Genomic DNA, 17,432 nt, shown 5'->3' on the forward strand with positions numbered 1-17,432 from the left:
GTACCAGATGAACCTTTAGTCTTCTACTGTCTCATTAAGACTACAGACCTGGCAGTGTACCAGCTGAACCTATAGTCTTCTACTGTCTCATTAAGACTACAGACCTGGCAGTGTACCAGCTGAACCTATAGTCTTCTACTGTCTCATTAAGACTACAGACCTGGCAGTGTACCAGCTGAACCTATAGTCTTCTACTGTCTCATTAAGACTACAGACCTGGCAGTGTACCAGCTGAACCTATAGTATTCTACTGTCTCATTAAGACTACAGACCTGGCAGTGTACCAGCTGAACCTATAGTCTTCTACTGTCTCATTAAGACTACAGACCTGGCAGTGTACCAGCTGAACCTATAGTCTTCTACTGTCTCATTAAGACTACAGACCTGGCAGTGTACCAGCTGAACCTATAGTCTTCTACTGTCTCATTAAGACTACAGACCTGGCAGTGTACCAGCTGAACCTATAGTATTCTACTGTCTCATTAAGACTACACACCTGGCAGTGTACCAGCTGAACCTATAGTCTTCTACTGTCTCATTAAGACTACAGACCTGGCAGTGTACCAGCTGAACCTTTAGTCTTCTTCTGTCATCCAATTCCACCACTCCATTCCACTATTTAACCCTGTCTAATCCTACTCCAGCCCACCACTCCATTCCACTATTTAACCCTGTCTAATCCTACTCCAGCCCACCACTCCATTCCACTATTTAACCCTGTCTTATTCTACTCCAGGCCACCACCCCATTCCACTATTTAACCCTGTCTAATCCTACTCCAGCCCACCACCCCATTCCACTATTTAACCCTGGCTGATCCTACTCCAGACCAACACTCCATTCCACTATTTAACCCTGTCTAATCCTACTCCAGACCACCACCCCATTCCACTATTTAACCCTGTCTAATTCTACTCCAGGCCAACAATCTGGGAGGACAGATCAGTACCACCTGCAACTGTTCTCCAGTAAAACCTTGCAATCCGAAGTAGTTCTCTGCAGCTGCCACTTTTGTTACATTTCTGCAGTGCAATTGACAACCATGACTATGAAAGTCAACAAAAAAACTTACTGAAGCATGTTATTCCTATCACTCTCAATTCTCACATCTAGGCATCTCCCTCCCACACACTGTTTCAACATGCCCATTAACCTGGCACCTAAAACACCAGAGTATGTTCAGAACAAAAGCTCTCACAGGATAACTAACATGTCCTAACTTGACCTTGTCGGGAAAAGACACAATACATCAAAACTCAGTAACACAGACAATGTCTTCTCCGTTTCCCCACGCTCTCCAACAGATCTGCGTCTCACCAAACGGCGGAAGTCACAGACACCGGGAAGCTTCAATTTCAACTGATCCTCCTCAACACTTAATGCCACCCCCGTTATCACTCCTTTCAATTATGTCCTGCTCTGGAGAGACATTTCCTTCCCGAGCTCCTCCAGAAGTTCTATGTGATCCTCCAGTCCATGTCCACTCCAAACAAAATGTCACTTCTTCAGAGGCTGATAAATGAAGATACTTCCTATAGTCTGTAGAGCAGTGAGTTTCTTGTCTTGTGGAGGCACAGAATCTAATCCCCCGATAGATATTTTTGGAATAGTTTTCTTTGAAAACTGGCTCCATTATATTTCTAACTTTTAAATAATGAGTTTCTATAATCACAGGCTGCTCAGTTTTTCATTTAACACCCCACATCTTGCAATGGAGTCACAGTCTTTTGCAAATGCTTTGTTTGTAACAAAAATCGAATTTCAAAGTAAAATTACCACGTGATCAATGATGTCCGAAGCTTTGTTTGATCACGTGCTTTTTCCAACCATGAGTTGCAAAATGTGAGAGATCCCACTGATTTCGCCCTGATCCAAAGTCTCTTTCAAACACTGACCTCTACAGGACACCTTATTTACACATTTAGTTTGATTTGTTCCAGCAGATAGAGACTGAATGGTAGCTCAGCAGGTAGAGACTGAATGGTAGCTCAGCAGGTAGAGACTGAACGGTAGCTCAGCAGGTAGAGACTGAACGGTAGCTCAGCAGGTAGGGACTGAATGGTAGCTCAGCAGGTAGAGACTGAACGGTAGCTCAGCAGGTAGAGACTGAACGGTAGCTCAGCAGGTAGGGACTGAATGGTAGCTCAGCAGGTAGAGACTGAATGGTAGCTCAGCAGGTAGAGACTGAATGGTAGCTCAGCAGGTAGAGACTGAATGGTAGCTCAGCAGGTAGAGACTGAACAGTAGCTCAGCAGGTAGAGACTGAACGGTAGCTCAGCAGGTAGGGACTGAACGGTAGCTCAGCAGGTAGAGACGGTCGTTTTGTCCTTCTTTATATCCCAAAAAGTCAGTTTAGTCGGCGCCATTGAGTTCTGTAATCCAGTCTTTCAACATGCAGACAACGGGATCTAAAAAGTGACCGGTAAAGTTTGTTCAAACAAGTTAAACAATGTTTCTAATTAATCCTCTAATATCTAAATAAAAGATATGTGTCCGTTCCATGAGCCACCTGGAAGAACAACAAATTCTTGTTCGTTTTTCAAATAACAAATCTGAAACCATGTCTAAAGACTGTTGACATCTAGTGGAAGCCATAGGAACTGCAATCTGGGAGCTATTTCCCTATATAGTCAATACCAAGCCATTAGAAAGAGCAGGGACCTTAAAAATAAATAATATTCCGGATAGATTTTCCTCAGATTTTCGCCTGCCAAATCAGTTCCGTTATACTCACAGACATTATTTTAACAGTTTTAGAAACTTCAGAGGGTTTTCTATCCAAATCTACCAATTATATGCATATCATTGCTTCTGGGCCTGAGTAACAGGATGTTTACTTTTTGCCATAAGAAGTTTGTACAGGTAAACAGGACACCTTATTTACACATTTAGTTTGATTTGTTCCAGCAGATAGAGACTGAATGGTAGCTCAGCAGGTAGAGACTGAATGGTAGCTCAGCAGGTAGAGACTGAACGGTAGCTCAGCAGGTAGAGACTGAACGGTAGCTCAGCAGGTAGGGACTGAATGGTAGCTCAGCAGGTAGAGACTGAATGGTAGCTCAGCAGGTAGAGACTGAATGGTAGCTCAGCAGGTAGAGACTGAATGGTAGCTCAGCAGGTAGAGACTGAACGGTAGCTCAGCAGGTAGAGACTGAACGGTAGCTCAGCAGGTAGAGACTGAACGGTAGCTCAGCAGGTAGGGACTGAACGGTAGCTCAGCAGGTAGAGACTGAACGGTAGCTCAGCAGGTAGGGACTGAATGGTAACTCAGCAGGTAGGGACTGAATGTTAGCTCAGCAGGTAGAGACTGAATGGTAGCTCAGCAGGTAGAGACTGAATGGTAGCTCAGCAGGTAGAGACTGAACGGTAGCTCAGCAGGTAGAGACTGAACGGTAGCTCAGTAGGTAGAGACTGAATGGTAGCTCAGCAGGTAGAGACTGAATGGTAGCTCAGCAGGTAGAGACTGAATGGTAGCTCAGCAGGTAGAGACTGAACGGTAGCTCAGCAGGTAGAGACTGAACGGTAGCTCAGCAGGTAGGGACTGAACGGTAGCTCAGCAGGTAGAGACTGAACGGTAGCTCAGCAGGTAGGGACTGAACGGTAGCTCAGCAGGTAGAGACTGAATGGTAGCTCAGCAGGTAGAGACTGAATGGTAGCTCAGCAGGTAGAGACTGAACGGTAGCTCAGCAGGTAGAGACTGAACGGTAGCTCAGCAGGTAGGGACTGAACGGTAGCTCAGCAGGTAGAGACGGTCGTTTTGTCCTTCTTTATATCCCAAAAAGTCAGTTTAGTCGGCGCCATTGAGTTCTGTAATCCAGTCTTTCAACATGCAGACAACGGGATCTAAAAAGTGACCGGTAAAGTTTGTTCAAACAAGTTAAACAATGTTTCTAATTAATCCTCTAATATCTAAATAAAAGATATGTGTCCGTTCCATGAGCCACCTGGAAGAACAACAAATTCTTGTTCGTTTTTCAAATAACAAATCTGAAACCATGTCTAAAGACTGTTGACATCTAGTGGAAGCCATAGGAACTGCAATCTGGGAGCTATTTCCCTATAGTCAATACCAAGCCATTAGAAAGAGCAGGGACCTTAAAAATAAATAATATTCCGGATAGATGTTCAATCAATTCCGTTATACTCACAGACATTATTTTAACAGTTTTAGAAACTTCAGAGGGTTTTCTATCCAAATCTACCAATTATATGCATATCCTCGCTTCTGGACCTGAGTAACAGGCTGTTTACTTTTTGCCATAAGAAGTTTGTACAGGTAAACACTTGTTAGCAATTGTAAAAAAAAACTGTAAGACACTATGTTGGTGTTTCCTTTATTTTGGCAGTTACCTGTAGCTGTATGTTACTCATCACTGCAATCCATCTGTTGTTGTACTTTATGCTGGTCTACATTGACATAGATCTGTTGTTGTACTCTATGCTGGTCTACATTGACATAGATCTGTTGTTGTACTTTATGCTGGTCTACATTGACATAGATCTGTTGTTGTACTTTATGCTGGTCTACATTGATATAGATCTGTTGTTGTACTTTATGCTGGTCTACATTGACATGGATCTGTTGTTGTACTTTATGCTGGTCTACATTAACATAGATCTGTTGTTGTACGTTATGTTGGTCTATATTGACATAGATCTGTTGTTGTACTTTATGCTGGTTTACATTAACATAGATCTGTTGTTGTACTTTATGCTGGTCTACATTGACATAGATCTGTTGTTGTACTTTATGCTGGTCTACATTGACATAGATCTGTTGTTGTACTCTATGCTGGTCTAGATTGACATAGATCTGTTGTTGTACTTTATGCTGGTCTACATTGGCATAGATCTGTTGTTGTACCCTATGCTGGTCTACATTGACATAGATCTGTTGTTGTACTTTATGCTGGTCTACATTGACATAGATCTGTTGTTGTACTTTATGCTGGTCTACATTGGCATAGATCTGTTGTTGTACCCTATGCTGGTCTACATTGACATAGATCTGTTGTTGTACTTTATGCTGGTCTACATTGACATGGATCTGTTGTTGTACTTTATGCTGGTCTACATTGACATAGATCTGTTGTTGTACTTTATGCTGGTCTACATTGACATGGATCTGTTGTTGTACTTTATGCAGGTCTACATTGACATAGATCTGTTGTTGTACTTTATGCTGGTCTACATTGACATAGATCTGTTGTTGTACTTTATGCTGGTCTACATTAACATAGATCTGTTGTTGTACTTTATGCTGGTCTACATTGACATAGATCTGTTGTTGTACTTTATGCTGGTCTACAATGACATAGATCTGTTGTTGTACTCTATGCTGGTCTACATTGACATAGATCTGTTGTTGTACTTTATGCTGGTCTACATTGGCATAGATCTGTTGTTGTACCCTATGCTGGTCTACATTGACATAGATCTGTTGTTGTACTTTATGCTGGTCTACATTGACATAGATCTGTTGTTGTACTTTATGCTGGTCTACATTGGCATAGATATGTTGTTGTACCCTATGCTGGTCTACATTGACATAGATCTGTTGTTGTACTTTATGCTGGTCTACATTGACATGGATCTGTTGTTGTACCCTATGCTGGTCTACATTGACATAGATCTGTTGTTGTACTTTATGCTGGTCTACATTGACATAGATCTGTTGTTGTACTTTATGCTGGTCTACATTGGCATAGATCTGTTGTTGTACCCTATGCTGGTCTACATTGACATAGATCTGTTGTTGTACTTTATGCTGGTCTACATTGACATGGATCTGTTGTTGTACTTTATGCTGGTCTACATTGACATAGATCTGTTGTTGTACTTTATGCTGGTCTACATTGACATGGATCTGTTGTTGTACTTTATGCAGGTCTACATTGACATAGATCTGTTGTTGTACTTTATGCTGGTCTACATTAACATAGATCTGTTGTTGTACTTTATGCTGGTCTACATTGACATAGATCTGTTGTTGTACTTTATGCTGGTCTACAATGACATAGATCTGTTGTTGTACTTTATGCTGGTCTACATTGACATAGATCTGTTATTGTACTCTATGCTGGTCTACGTTGACATAGATCTGTTGTTGTACTTTATGCTGGTCTACATTGACATGGATCTGTTGTTGTACTTTATGCTGGTCTACATTGACATAGATCTGTTGTTGTACTTTATGCTGGTCTACATTAACATAGATCTGTTGTTGTACTTTATGCTGGTCTACATTGACATAGATCTGTTGTTGTACTTTATGCAGGTCTACATTGACATAGATCTGTTGTTGTACTTTATGCTGGTCTACATTGACATAGATCTGTTGTTGTACTTTATGCTGGTCTACATTAACATAGATCTGTTGTTGTACTTTATGCTGGTCTACATTGACATAGATCTGTTGTTGTACTTTATGCTGGTCTACAATGACATAGATCTGTTGTTGTACTCTATGCTGGTCTACATTGACATAGATCTGTTGTTGTACTTTATGCTGGTCTACATTGGCATAGATCTGTTGTTGTACCCTATGCTGGTCTACATTGACATAGATCTGTTGTTGTACTTTATGCTGGTCTACATTGACATAGATCTGTTGTTGTACTTTATGCTGGTCTACATTGGCATAGATCTGTTGTTGTACCCTATGCTGGTCTACATTGACATAGATCTGTTGTTGTACTTTATGCTGGTCTACATTGACATGGATCTGTTGTTGTACCCTATGCTGGTCTACATTGACATAGATCTGTTGTTGTACTTTATGCTGGTCTACATTGACATAGATCTGTTGTTGTACTTTATGCTGGTCTACATTGGCATAGATCTGTTGTTGTACCCTATGCTGGTCTACATTGACATAGATCTGTTGTTGTACTTTATGCTGGTCTACATTGACATAGATCTGTTGTTGTACTTTATGCTGGTCTACATTGACATGGATCTGTTGTTGTACTTTATGCAGGTCTACATTGACATAGATCTGTTGTTGTACTTTATGCTGGTCTACATTAACATAGATCTGTTGTTGTACTTTATGCTGGTCTACATTGACATAGATCTGTTGTTGTACTTTATGCTGGTCTACAATGACATAGATCTGTTGTTGTACTTTATGCTGGTCTACATTGACATAGATCTGTTATTGTACTCTATGCTGGTCTACGTTGACATAGATCTGTTGTTGTACTTTATGCTGGTCTACATTGACATGGATCTGTTGTTGTACTTTATGCTGGTCTACATTGACATAGATCTGTTGTTGTACTTTATGCTGGTCTACATTGACATGGATCTGTTGTTGTACTTTATGCAGGTCTACATTGACATAGATCTGTTGTTGTACTTTATGCTGGTCTACATTGACATAGATCTGTTGTTGTACTCTATGCTGGTCTACATTGACATAGATCTGTTGTTGTACTTTATGCTGGTCTACATTGACATAGATCTGTTGTTGTACTTTATGCTGGTCTACATTGACATGGATCTGTTGTTGTACTTTATGCTGGTCTACATTGACATAGATCTGTTGTTGTACTTTATGCTGGTCTACATTGACATGGATCTGTTGTTGTACTTTATGCAGGTCTACATTGACATAGATCTGTTGTTGTACTTTATGCTGGTCTACATTGACATGGATCTGTTGTTGTACTTTATGCTGGTCTACATTAACATAGATCTGTTGTTGTACGTTATGTTGGTCTATATTGACATAGATCTGTTGTTGTACTTTATGCTGGTTTACATTAACATAGATCTGTTGTTGTACTTTATGCTGGTCTACATTGACATAGATCTGTTGTTGTACTTTATGCTGGTCTACATTGACATAGATCTGTTGTTGTACTTTATGCTGGTCTACATTGACATAGATCTGTTGTTGTACTTTATGCTGGTCTACATTGGCATAGATCTGTTGTTGTACCCTATGCTGGTCTACATTGACATAGATCTGTTGTTGTACTTTATGCTGGTCTACATTGACATAGATCTGTTGTTGTACTTTATGCTGGTCTACATTGGCATAGATCTGTTGTTGTACCCTATGCTGGTCTACATTGACATAGATCTGTTGTTGTACTTTATGCTGGTCTACATTGACATGGATCTGTTGTTGTACTTTATGCTGGTCTACATTGACATAGATCTGTTGTTGTACTTTATGCTGGTCTACATTGACATGGATCTGTTGTTGTACTTTATGCAGGTCTACATTGACATAGATCTGTTGTTGTACTTTATGCTGGTCTACATTGACATGGATCTGTTGTTGTACTTTATGCTGGTCTACATTAACATAGATCTGTTGTTGTACGTTATGTTGGTCTATATTGACATAGATCTGTTGTTGTACTTTATGCTGGTTTACATTAACATAGATCTGTTGTTGTACTTTATGCTGGTCTACATTGACATAGATCTGTTGTTGTACTTTATGCTGGTCTACATTGACATAGATCTGTTGTTGTACTTTATGCTGGTCTACATTGACATAGATCTGTTGTTGTACTTTATGCTGGTCTACATTGGCATAGATCTGTTGTTGTACCCTATGCTGGTCTACATTGACATAGATCTGTTGTTGTACTTTATGCTGGTCTACATTGACATAGATCTGTTGTTGTACTTTATGCTGGTCTACATTGGCATAGATCTGTTGTTGTACCCTATGCTGGTCTACATTGACATAGATCTGTTGTTGTACTTTATGCTGGTCTACATTGACATGGATCTGTTGTTGTACTTTATGCTGGTCTACATTGACATAGATCTGTTGTTGTACTTTATGCTGGTCTACATTGACATGGATCTGTTGTTGTACTTTATGCAGGTCTACATTGACATAGATCTGTTGTTGTACTTTATGCTGGTCTACATTGACATAGATCTGTTGTTGTACTTTATGCTGGTCTACATTAACATAGATCTGTTGTTGTACTTTATGCTGGTCTACATTGACATAGATCTGTTGTTGTACTTTATGCTGGTCTACAATGACATAGATCTGTTGTTGTACTCTATGCTGGTCTACATTGACATAGATCTGTTGTTGTACTTTATGCTGGTCTACATTGGCATAGATCTGTTGTTGTACCCTATGCTGGTCTACATTGACATAGATCTGTTGTTGTACTTTATGCTGGTCTACATTGACATAGATCTGTTGTTGTACTTTATGCTGGTCTACATTGGCATAGATATGTTGTTGTACCCTATGCTGGTCTACATTGACATAGATCTGTTGTTGTACTTTATGCTGGTCTACATTGACATGGATCTGTTGTTGTACCCTATGCTGGTCTACATTGACATAGATCTGTTGTTGTACTTTATGCTGGTCTACATTGACATAGATCTGTTGTTGTACTTTATGCTGGTCTACATTGGCATAGATCTGTTGTTGTACCCTATGCTGGTCTACATTGACATAGATCTGTTGTTGTACTTTATGCTGGTCTACATTGACATGGATCTGTTGTTGTACTTTATGCTGGTCTACATTGACATAGATCTGTTGTTGTACTTTATGCTGGTCTACATTGACATGGATCTGTTGTTGTACTTTATGCAGGTCTACATTGACATAGATCTGTTGTTGTACTTTATGCTGGTCTACATTAACATAGATCTGTTGTTGTACTTTATGCTGGTCTACATTGACATAGATCTGTTGTTGTACTTTATGCTGGTCTACAATGACATAGATCTGTTGTTGTACTTTATGCTGGTCTACATTGACATAGATCTGTTATTGTACTCTATGCTGGTCTACGTTGACATAGATCTGTTGTTGTACTTTATGCTGGTCTACATTGACATGGATCTGTTGTTGTACTTTATGCTGGTCTACATTGACATAGATCTGTTGTTGTACTTTATGCTGGTCTACATTAACATAGATCTGTTGTTGTACTTTATGCTGGTCTACATTGACATAGATCTGTTGTTGTACTTTATGCAGGTCTACATTGACATAGATCTGTTGTTGTACTTTATGCTGGTCTACATTGACATAGATCTGTTGTTGTACTTTATGCTGGTCTACATTAACATAGATCTGTTGTTGTACCCTATGCTGGTCTACATTGACATAGATCTGTTGTTGTACTTTATGCTGGTCTACATTGACATGGATCTGTTGTTGTACTTTATGCTGGTCTACATTGACATAGATCTGTTGTTGTACTTTATGCTGGTCTACATTAACATAGATCTGTTGTTGTACTTTATGCTGGTCTACATTGACATAGATCTGTTGTTGTACTTTATGCTGGTCTACAATGACATAGATCTGTTGTTGTACTTTATGCTGGTCTACATTGACATAGATCTGTTATTGTACTCTATGCTGGTCTACGTTGACATAGATCTGTTGTTGTACTTTATGCTGGTCTACATTGACATGGATCTGTTGTTGTACTTTATGCTGGTCTACATTGACATAGATCTGTTGTTGTACTTTATGCTGGTCTACATTAACATAGATCTGTTGTTGTACTTTATGCTGGTCTACATTGACATAGATCTGTTGTTGTACTTTATGCAGGTCTACATTGACATAGATCTGTTGTTGTACTTTATGCTGGTCTACATTGACATAGATCTGTTGTTGTACTTTATGCTGGTCTACATTAACATAGATCTGTTGTTGTACTTTATGCTGGTCTACATTGACATAGATCTGTTGTTGTACTTTATGCTGGTCTACATTGGCATAGATCTGTTGTTGTACCCTATGCTGGTCTACATTGACATAGATCTGTTGTTGTACTTTATGCTGGTCTACATTGACATAGATCTGTTGTTGTACTTTATGCTGGTCTACATTGGCATAGATCTGTTGTTGTACCCTATGCTGGTCTACATTGACATAGATCTGTTGTTGTACTTTATGCTGGTCTACATTGACATGGATCTGTTGTTGTACCCTATGCTGGTCTACATTGACATAGATCTGTTGTTGTACTTTATGCTGGTCTACATTGACATAGATCTGTTGTTGTACTTTATGCTGGTCTACATTGGCATAGATCTGTTGTTGTACCCTATGCTGGTCTACATTGACATAGATCTGTTGTTGTACTTTATGCTGGTCTACATTGACATAGATCTGTTGTTGTACTTTATGCTGGTCTACATTGACATGGATCTGTTGTTGTACTTTATGCAGGTCTACATTGACATAGATCTGTTGTTGTACTTTATGCTGGTCTACATTAACATAGATCTGTTGTTGTACTTTATGCTGGTCTACATTGACATAGATCTGTTGTTGTACTTTATGCTGGTCTACAATGACATAGATCTGTTGTTGTACTTTATGCTGGTCTACATTGACATAGATCTGTTATTGTACTCTATGCTGGTCTACGTTGACATAGATCTGTTGTTGTACTTTATGCTGGTCTACATTGACATGGATCTGTTGTTGTACTTTATGCTGGTCTACATTGACATAGATCTGTTGTTGTACTTTATGCTGGTCTACATTGACATGGATCTGTTGTTGTACTTTATGCAGGTCTACATTGACATAGATCTGTTGTTGTACTTTATGCTGGTCTACATTGACATAGATCTGTTGTTGTACTCTATGCTGGTCTACATTGACATAGATCTGTTGTTGTACTTTATGCTGGTCTACATTGACATGGATCTGTTGTTGTACTTTATGCTGGTCTACATTGACATAGATCTGTTGTTGTACTTTATGCTGGTCTACATTGACATGGATCTGTTGTTGTACTTTATGCAGGTCTACATTGACATAGATCTGTTGTTGTACTTTATGCTGGTCTACATTGACATAGATCTGTTGTTGTACTTTATGCTGGTCTACATTAACATAGATCTGTTGTTGTACTTTATGCTGGTCTACATTGACATAGATCTGTTGTTGTACTTTATGCTGGTCTACAATGACATAGATCTGTTGTTGTACTTTATGCTGGTCTACATTGACATAGATCTGTTATTGTACTCTATGCTGGTCTACGTTGACATAGTTTTGACAAAATCATGTCTCTTACATACATTCTAATGCCTCAAATGAAAGTTTCATTGATAAATCATGATGATGTCTTTAGAATAAAATAACAGTTGGTAGTAAAATGTAATATTTCTTGGAATATTTTTTGAGTCAAGGATATGTTTCTGTACATGTCTGCATTATTTAGTTTATTATTTTTATTATTTTTTATTTGTTCCATTGGTTGGCTGTGTGTGAGAGAGAGAGTGGGAGAGAAAGAAATAGAGACAGAGAGAGACAAAGAGAGAGAGGGAGTGTGAGAGAGAACAGGCCTGAACCTGAATAAAAAATGAGTTGAGCATATTAAAGTTACTTTTGAGGACGGAATGATCATTCCAGAATCTGCTTCTGTTGAGAGAGAAATAAAAGGTAAGACAACGATTGCTATGTGTATTAATATAGTTGATGATATTGCTATGTGTATTAATATAGTTGATGATATTGTTATGTGTATTCATATAGTTGATGATATTGTTATGTGTATTCATATAGTTGATGATATTCAATGCTACAACAGTCAGCCTTATATAAGCTTGGTTAGCTTGGTCACGAATGTAAGAAAAGCAATAAAATTAATCGCTTACCTTTGATAATCTTCGGATGTTTCCACTCACGAGACTCCCAGTTACACAACAAATCTTCTTTTTGTTCGATAAATATTACTTTTATCACAAAAAAACACCATTTGGGTTGTACATTATGTTGAGAAAACAAAAGCCGTGTTCCGTTCGACAAATTCCAAAAAGTATCCGAAATGGTCGTAGAAACATTTCAAATGTTTTTTATAATCGATCCTCAGGTTGTCTTTAACAAACATAATCGATAATATTTCAACCGGAGCATAACTTCTCACGAGTCACCAACCCTGATCCGGTAGCACCCCCCACCCCCCACCCCACTGAGTAGCATAGCTAGCATAGCGTCACAAGTAACTTGTAGCATCTAAATATCATTAAATCACAAGTCTAAGACACCAGATGAAAGATACAGGTCTTGTGAATAAAGCCACCATTTCAGATTTTTAAAATGTTTTACAGGGAAGACACAATATGTAAATCTATTAGCTAACCACGTTAGCAAAGGACACGATATTTTTACTCCCAACAGCTTTTTCCTGCGTCAGTAGCTATCACTAATTCGACGAAATAAAAATATATATAGCCACTAACCAAGAAACAACTTCATAAGATGACAGTGGGATAACATATTTATGGTATAGCATAGTTTTTTTTTTTTAAATGTGCATTTTTCAGGTATAAATCACAGTTCTACATTGCAGCTGCAATCTGAAAAGGTGCCGACCAAGCCAGAACAATTACAGAGACCAACGTCATATAACTAATTACTCATTTTAAAAAATTTCAGAAAAATACACAGCGTACAGATATTGAAAGCCCAACATCTGGTGAATCCAAACAATATTTCAGATTTATTAAATGTTTTATAACGAAAACAAAATGTAGCGCTAAATTAGCATAGCTATACCAGGCAGATTCGGCTGGGCGCCCACGGCAAGTTCACATGCAAAACAGATATGATATAACATCGTAAATTGGGTCTTACTATGGCTGATCTTTCATCAGAATGTTGATCAAAGTGTCCTTTGTCAAGATGAGTCGTTGGTTCCGTTCAGACATGTTCCTTTCCCACTCCATTTAGCACAGGTACCGGTCGAGTGGCACGGATTTCTCAAACGATACTAAAATCAGACAACGGAACACCGCAAAACTCCCGGAAAAATTCAAATAATCTGATTAAACTATATTGAAAAAACATACATTACGATGATATGGTCACATGTATCAAACAAAATTCGACACGGAGATAGTTTTCATACATAACGCCAGCAAAACAGTACACAATCGCAGCTCCAATTCGAGCGATTCAGTAAACCGGAAGTTGTCGGTCACGCCAAAGAAATGGCTCCTATTTCACGTCAGTCCCAGATAAACAAAGAATTTCTCCTCTGACGTCCTCTTGACAACCAGAGGAAGGCGAATGAAGTGTGTTTCTGGTCATAGGGGGCACGACCATATATAGGCAGAGCTTTGAAGCCAGCATAACACATCTTGATTTTATGTTCTTGGTCATGGAAAGTGCTGTGAAATGACTTCTGTATCACTCAGAGACAAAATTGAAACGGTTTTAGAAACTAGAGATTGTTTTCTTTCCAATGGTATTATTTATATGCATATAGTAAGAGCAATAATTGAATAAGAGGCAGTTTAATCTGTAGAGCAAATTATGCTAATGCGAAAATAGCACCCCCTGTATTCTCAAGAAGATAACCTATTCAATAAGAGACAAACGGAAAATGGTGAGCTCCTCCCGCGCGCGCAGAAAATATTCGGAGGACACTTGACTAGTTTTTAAAAAACTCGTTAATTTTTCAAAATATAAGCCTGAAACTATGTCTAAAGCCTGGTCACAGCCTGAGGAAGCCATTGGAAAAGGAATCTGGTTGATACCCCTTTAAATGGAGGTTAGACGGGCCAGGGAACACAGATTAAAAATATATATATATCACTTCCGGGTTACATTTTCTCAGGTTTTCACTTGCAGAATAAGTATTCTTATTCTCACAGACAATATTTTGACAGTTTGGGAAACTTTGGAGTGTTTTCTATCCTAATCTGTAAATTATATGTTATTTTGAACGATCTCTCCACTGAGAGAGATAGAAGAGATACACAGAGGACAACAACAAGAGGAGAGACAGAAACAAATGGAGAAAGAGAAAGAAAGGGAGAAAGACAATGAGAATCAGAGAGAGATGGAATTAAAAGATCAGCAATAGAAAGAGATGGAGAAAAATGATCATGAGAGAGAGGGAGGAAGCAGGAAGAAGAAAGGAGGGACAGAAAAATATTTTTGGGGAAATTGAAGGACAGAATGAACTGGAGATAGAACAGGAGAGAGAGATGGAAGAAAAGCAGGAAGTGATTAAGGAAGCAGAGGAAGAGTACAGGGAAAGAGAAGAGAGAGGAAAGGAAGTAAGCATTAAGAAACATGTAGTAGTTAATGTTAAAGCAAAAGCACGGGAAGTCTTCAATAGACGTAAAGAGAGAAGGTTAGAAGTGTTGAAGGGGGAATGAGAACACATAGAAAGAGGACAACAAATCAGGAGGGAGAAGGAGGAAAGACGGCTGGAGATGGAAAGAAAACAGGAGAGGGCAAGACGACAAGAGGAGCAGGATAAAAAAACGAGAGATTGAAATTGCTAGACAGAAAGAAATGTTCAGACTAAGAGAGGAGGAGAGGCAGAGAGAGGGAGAGAGAGAGGAGGAGAGAAAGAGAGCCGTTAAAGGCCATTTATCTTTAATCAGAGAGAGAGAGATAATAGAGGCAAACAGAAGAGAGGAGATGGTGGAAGAGGAAAGAAGGGAGATCCTTGAAAATTACAAGAGGGGTGACTTAGAGGAGGAGGAGGAAAAGGAAGAAGACAAGGAGGATATTCTCCCACTTGATAAAAGTATCCGAAGGAGAGCTGTGGGCTGGATAAATAAGAAGTGGGAGGAGAGGAACCTCAAAAAGATCGAGAGAACGTATCAGAGAGAAGCTGAGGAGGGCTATAAGATCGTCCACATAGGTAAGACCTGTTTTCCCTCTGCTTATGACATCATCCTCTTTAGTCTCCTCTACACACATTAGTTCCACACCAGTCACCATGTTGCATCATTGTTTCAATATAAAACTACTGTCTAAAGAATATGTTAGCTGACATGGCTAATTGAGTGAATGACTGACATAACAAGAAAAATACTGCTGATGTAACAACCACATGTTTAAATGGTACATTGTGTCATCTACTAGTCTAACTCTCAAGACTAAGTAGAGACCCAGAAAGAGTTCCTAAAAAACACACACAAAAACGTGTTTTGGAGGGATCCGGGGGCTACTAGTGGCCATGCGGCCCTAAGCGATCACATATGCCCTGGCACTATACAAAGAATAGGTGCCATTCGGGACTCATGTTAAACTTAGGGTCAGGTCAATTCGGGATGGGAATTATTGCACTTTATTGACAAATTCCATGCCTTGCTCAACTGAAAAGAGTAAAGAATCATTGAGATCCAATTGTGTTTTCTATTCTTCATTCCCTGTGTCCATTACATTTAAGTTGATACCAGATCCCTAAGTTGAATGTGAACTCTACTTCTTCTCCCCTACCAGCCATCCCTGGACACACAAGGCTAACAGCCACCATGACACGGGCAGAGAGAGAGAGGGAGAAGAGGAAGGAGCTTTTGAAGGCTGAGGAGAGAAGGAAGAAGATGGAGGATTTCAATAAGCAGTGGAGAGAGCAGTCCCTGCTTAAAAACAAACTCATCAGAAACTGATGGAGGAGAGGGAGAGGATGAAGGAAAAGTACCTGGAGCAGATGAATCTGGAGGCTGATGCTCAAATCAACACCCGGTGTCTCACCACCCAACACAGCCACGATTATCTGGAGACAACACAGCCCACTGGATCTGGAGATGGCCACCAGGAAAGGCCAAGGAGGCAACAGGCATGGGCAGAGAACCAGGAGGGGAGTTCAGAGAACCAGCAGGAGTGGCCAGAGAACCAACAGGGGGGGGGCAGACAGCCAGCAGCCAGAAGCTCCAGAAGAGACTGAAACATCAGAGCCAACCTCCAAGAACAAGAAAAGGCCAGGCATCTGGAAGAGAATTAAGATGGGGTAAAGAATGTTTAAACATCTATTCATGTTTTACACTGTTAATATATATGTTGTCACTTTAAAAAGTGACATTATCCAAATGTGAGGGTTTAGTGTACATGCAACACACATGTAAATATATAGATACTTACCTGTCTCTGATGTCTTACAGCATTCCTGACGTGCTGTCTGCCTAGAGCTGGAACTCGATGAAGCCACAGTTCCACTGAGGTTACGTTGGTCATTAAAAGTGTCGCCCAATAATTCCTCCTCCTCTTTAAGTCATCAAGCCACATTTCCTCCACAAAACATGATAGAGCCAGCAAGTATCCTCTTTATCAGGCAACAAACCATCGAAGGTCAGTGACCCTCCTCCCCAGAGCAGAGATTCTCATCTTTATCCAAGTTAAATTAATCTCTGCTCACCACCTCTACTGTCCTAGAAAACATCCCCAAATGGTCATGGTTTAAACAGAAGTCCTCCCCTCAGACCAGTGGCTCCACAAACCAGAGTTTCTCATCTTTATTCAAGTTGAATGCAACTCTGATCATTTCCACCACCTCACCTGTTAAGGGGAGGTGCTGAAAAGGAGGTCTGGGAGGAGGTCTGCAGGTAGCCTGGACCGGACCGGTAGCAGCTAAGTTGCTGGCTCCATCCCCGGACAGAGCTGCTCAAGTCAGGCCAGTGATGTTTGATGAGGTCATTTTTGTTAGCAAAGTTTT

General features: G+C 39.7%; 1 protein-coding gene across 1 annotated transcript; it reads left to right on the plus strand.

Moving 5' to 3' along the window:
• Positions 1–15,412: 15,412 nt before the first annotated feature.
• LOC139575097 (microfibrillar-associated protein 1-like) lies at positions 15,413–16,389 on the plus strand. Its single transcript, XM_071400101.1, has 2 exons — positions 15,413–15,638; positions 16,223–16,389. The coding sequence occupies exons 1-2, from the start codon at positions 15,413–15,415 to the stop codon at positions 16,387–16,389; spliced, it is 393 nt and encodes a 130-aa protein (XP_071256202.1).
• The last annotated feature ends 1,043 nt before the right edge of the window (positions 16,390–17,432 follow it).

This window comes from Salvelinus alpinus, chromosome 5 (assembly GCF_045679555.1).
Source record: "Salvelinus alpinus chromosome 5, SLU_Salpinus.1, whole genome shotgun sequence".
Classification (NCBI taxonomy): domain Eukaryota; kingdom Metazoa; phylum Chordata; class Actinopteri; order Salmoniformes; family Salmonidae; genus Salvelinus; species Salvelinus alpinus.

Excerpts from the sequence above, each read along its gene's own strand:
- LOC139575097 (XM_071400101.1), top strand. The coding sequence starts at position 15,413 with ATGGTGGAAGAGGAAAGAAGGGAGATCCTTGAAAATTACAAGAGGGGT. Across the intron at positions 15,639-16,222 it reads CTATAAGATCGTCCACATAG|CCATCCCTGGACACACAAGG; the intron begins GTAAGACCTGTT and ends CTCCCCTACCAG.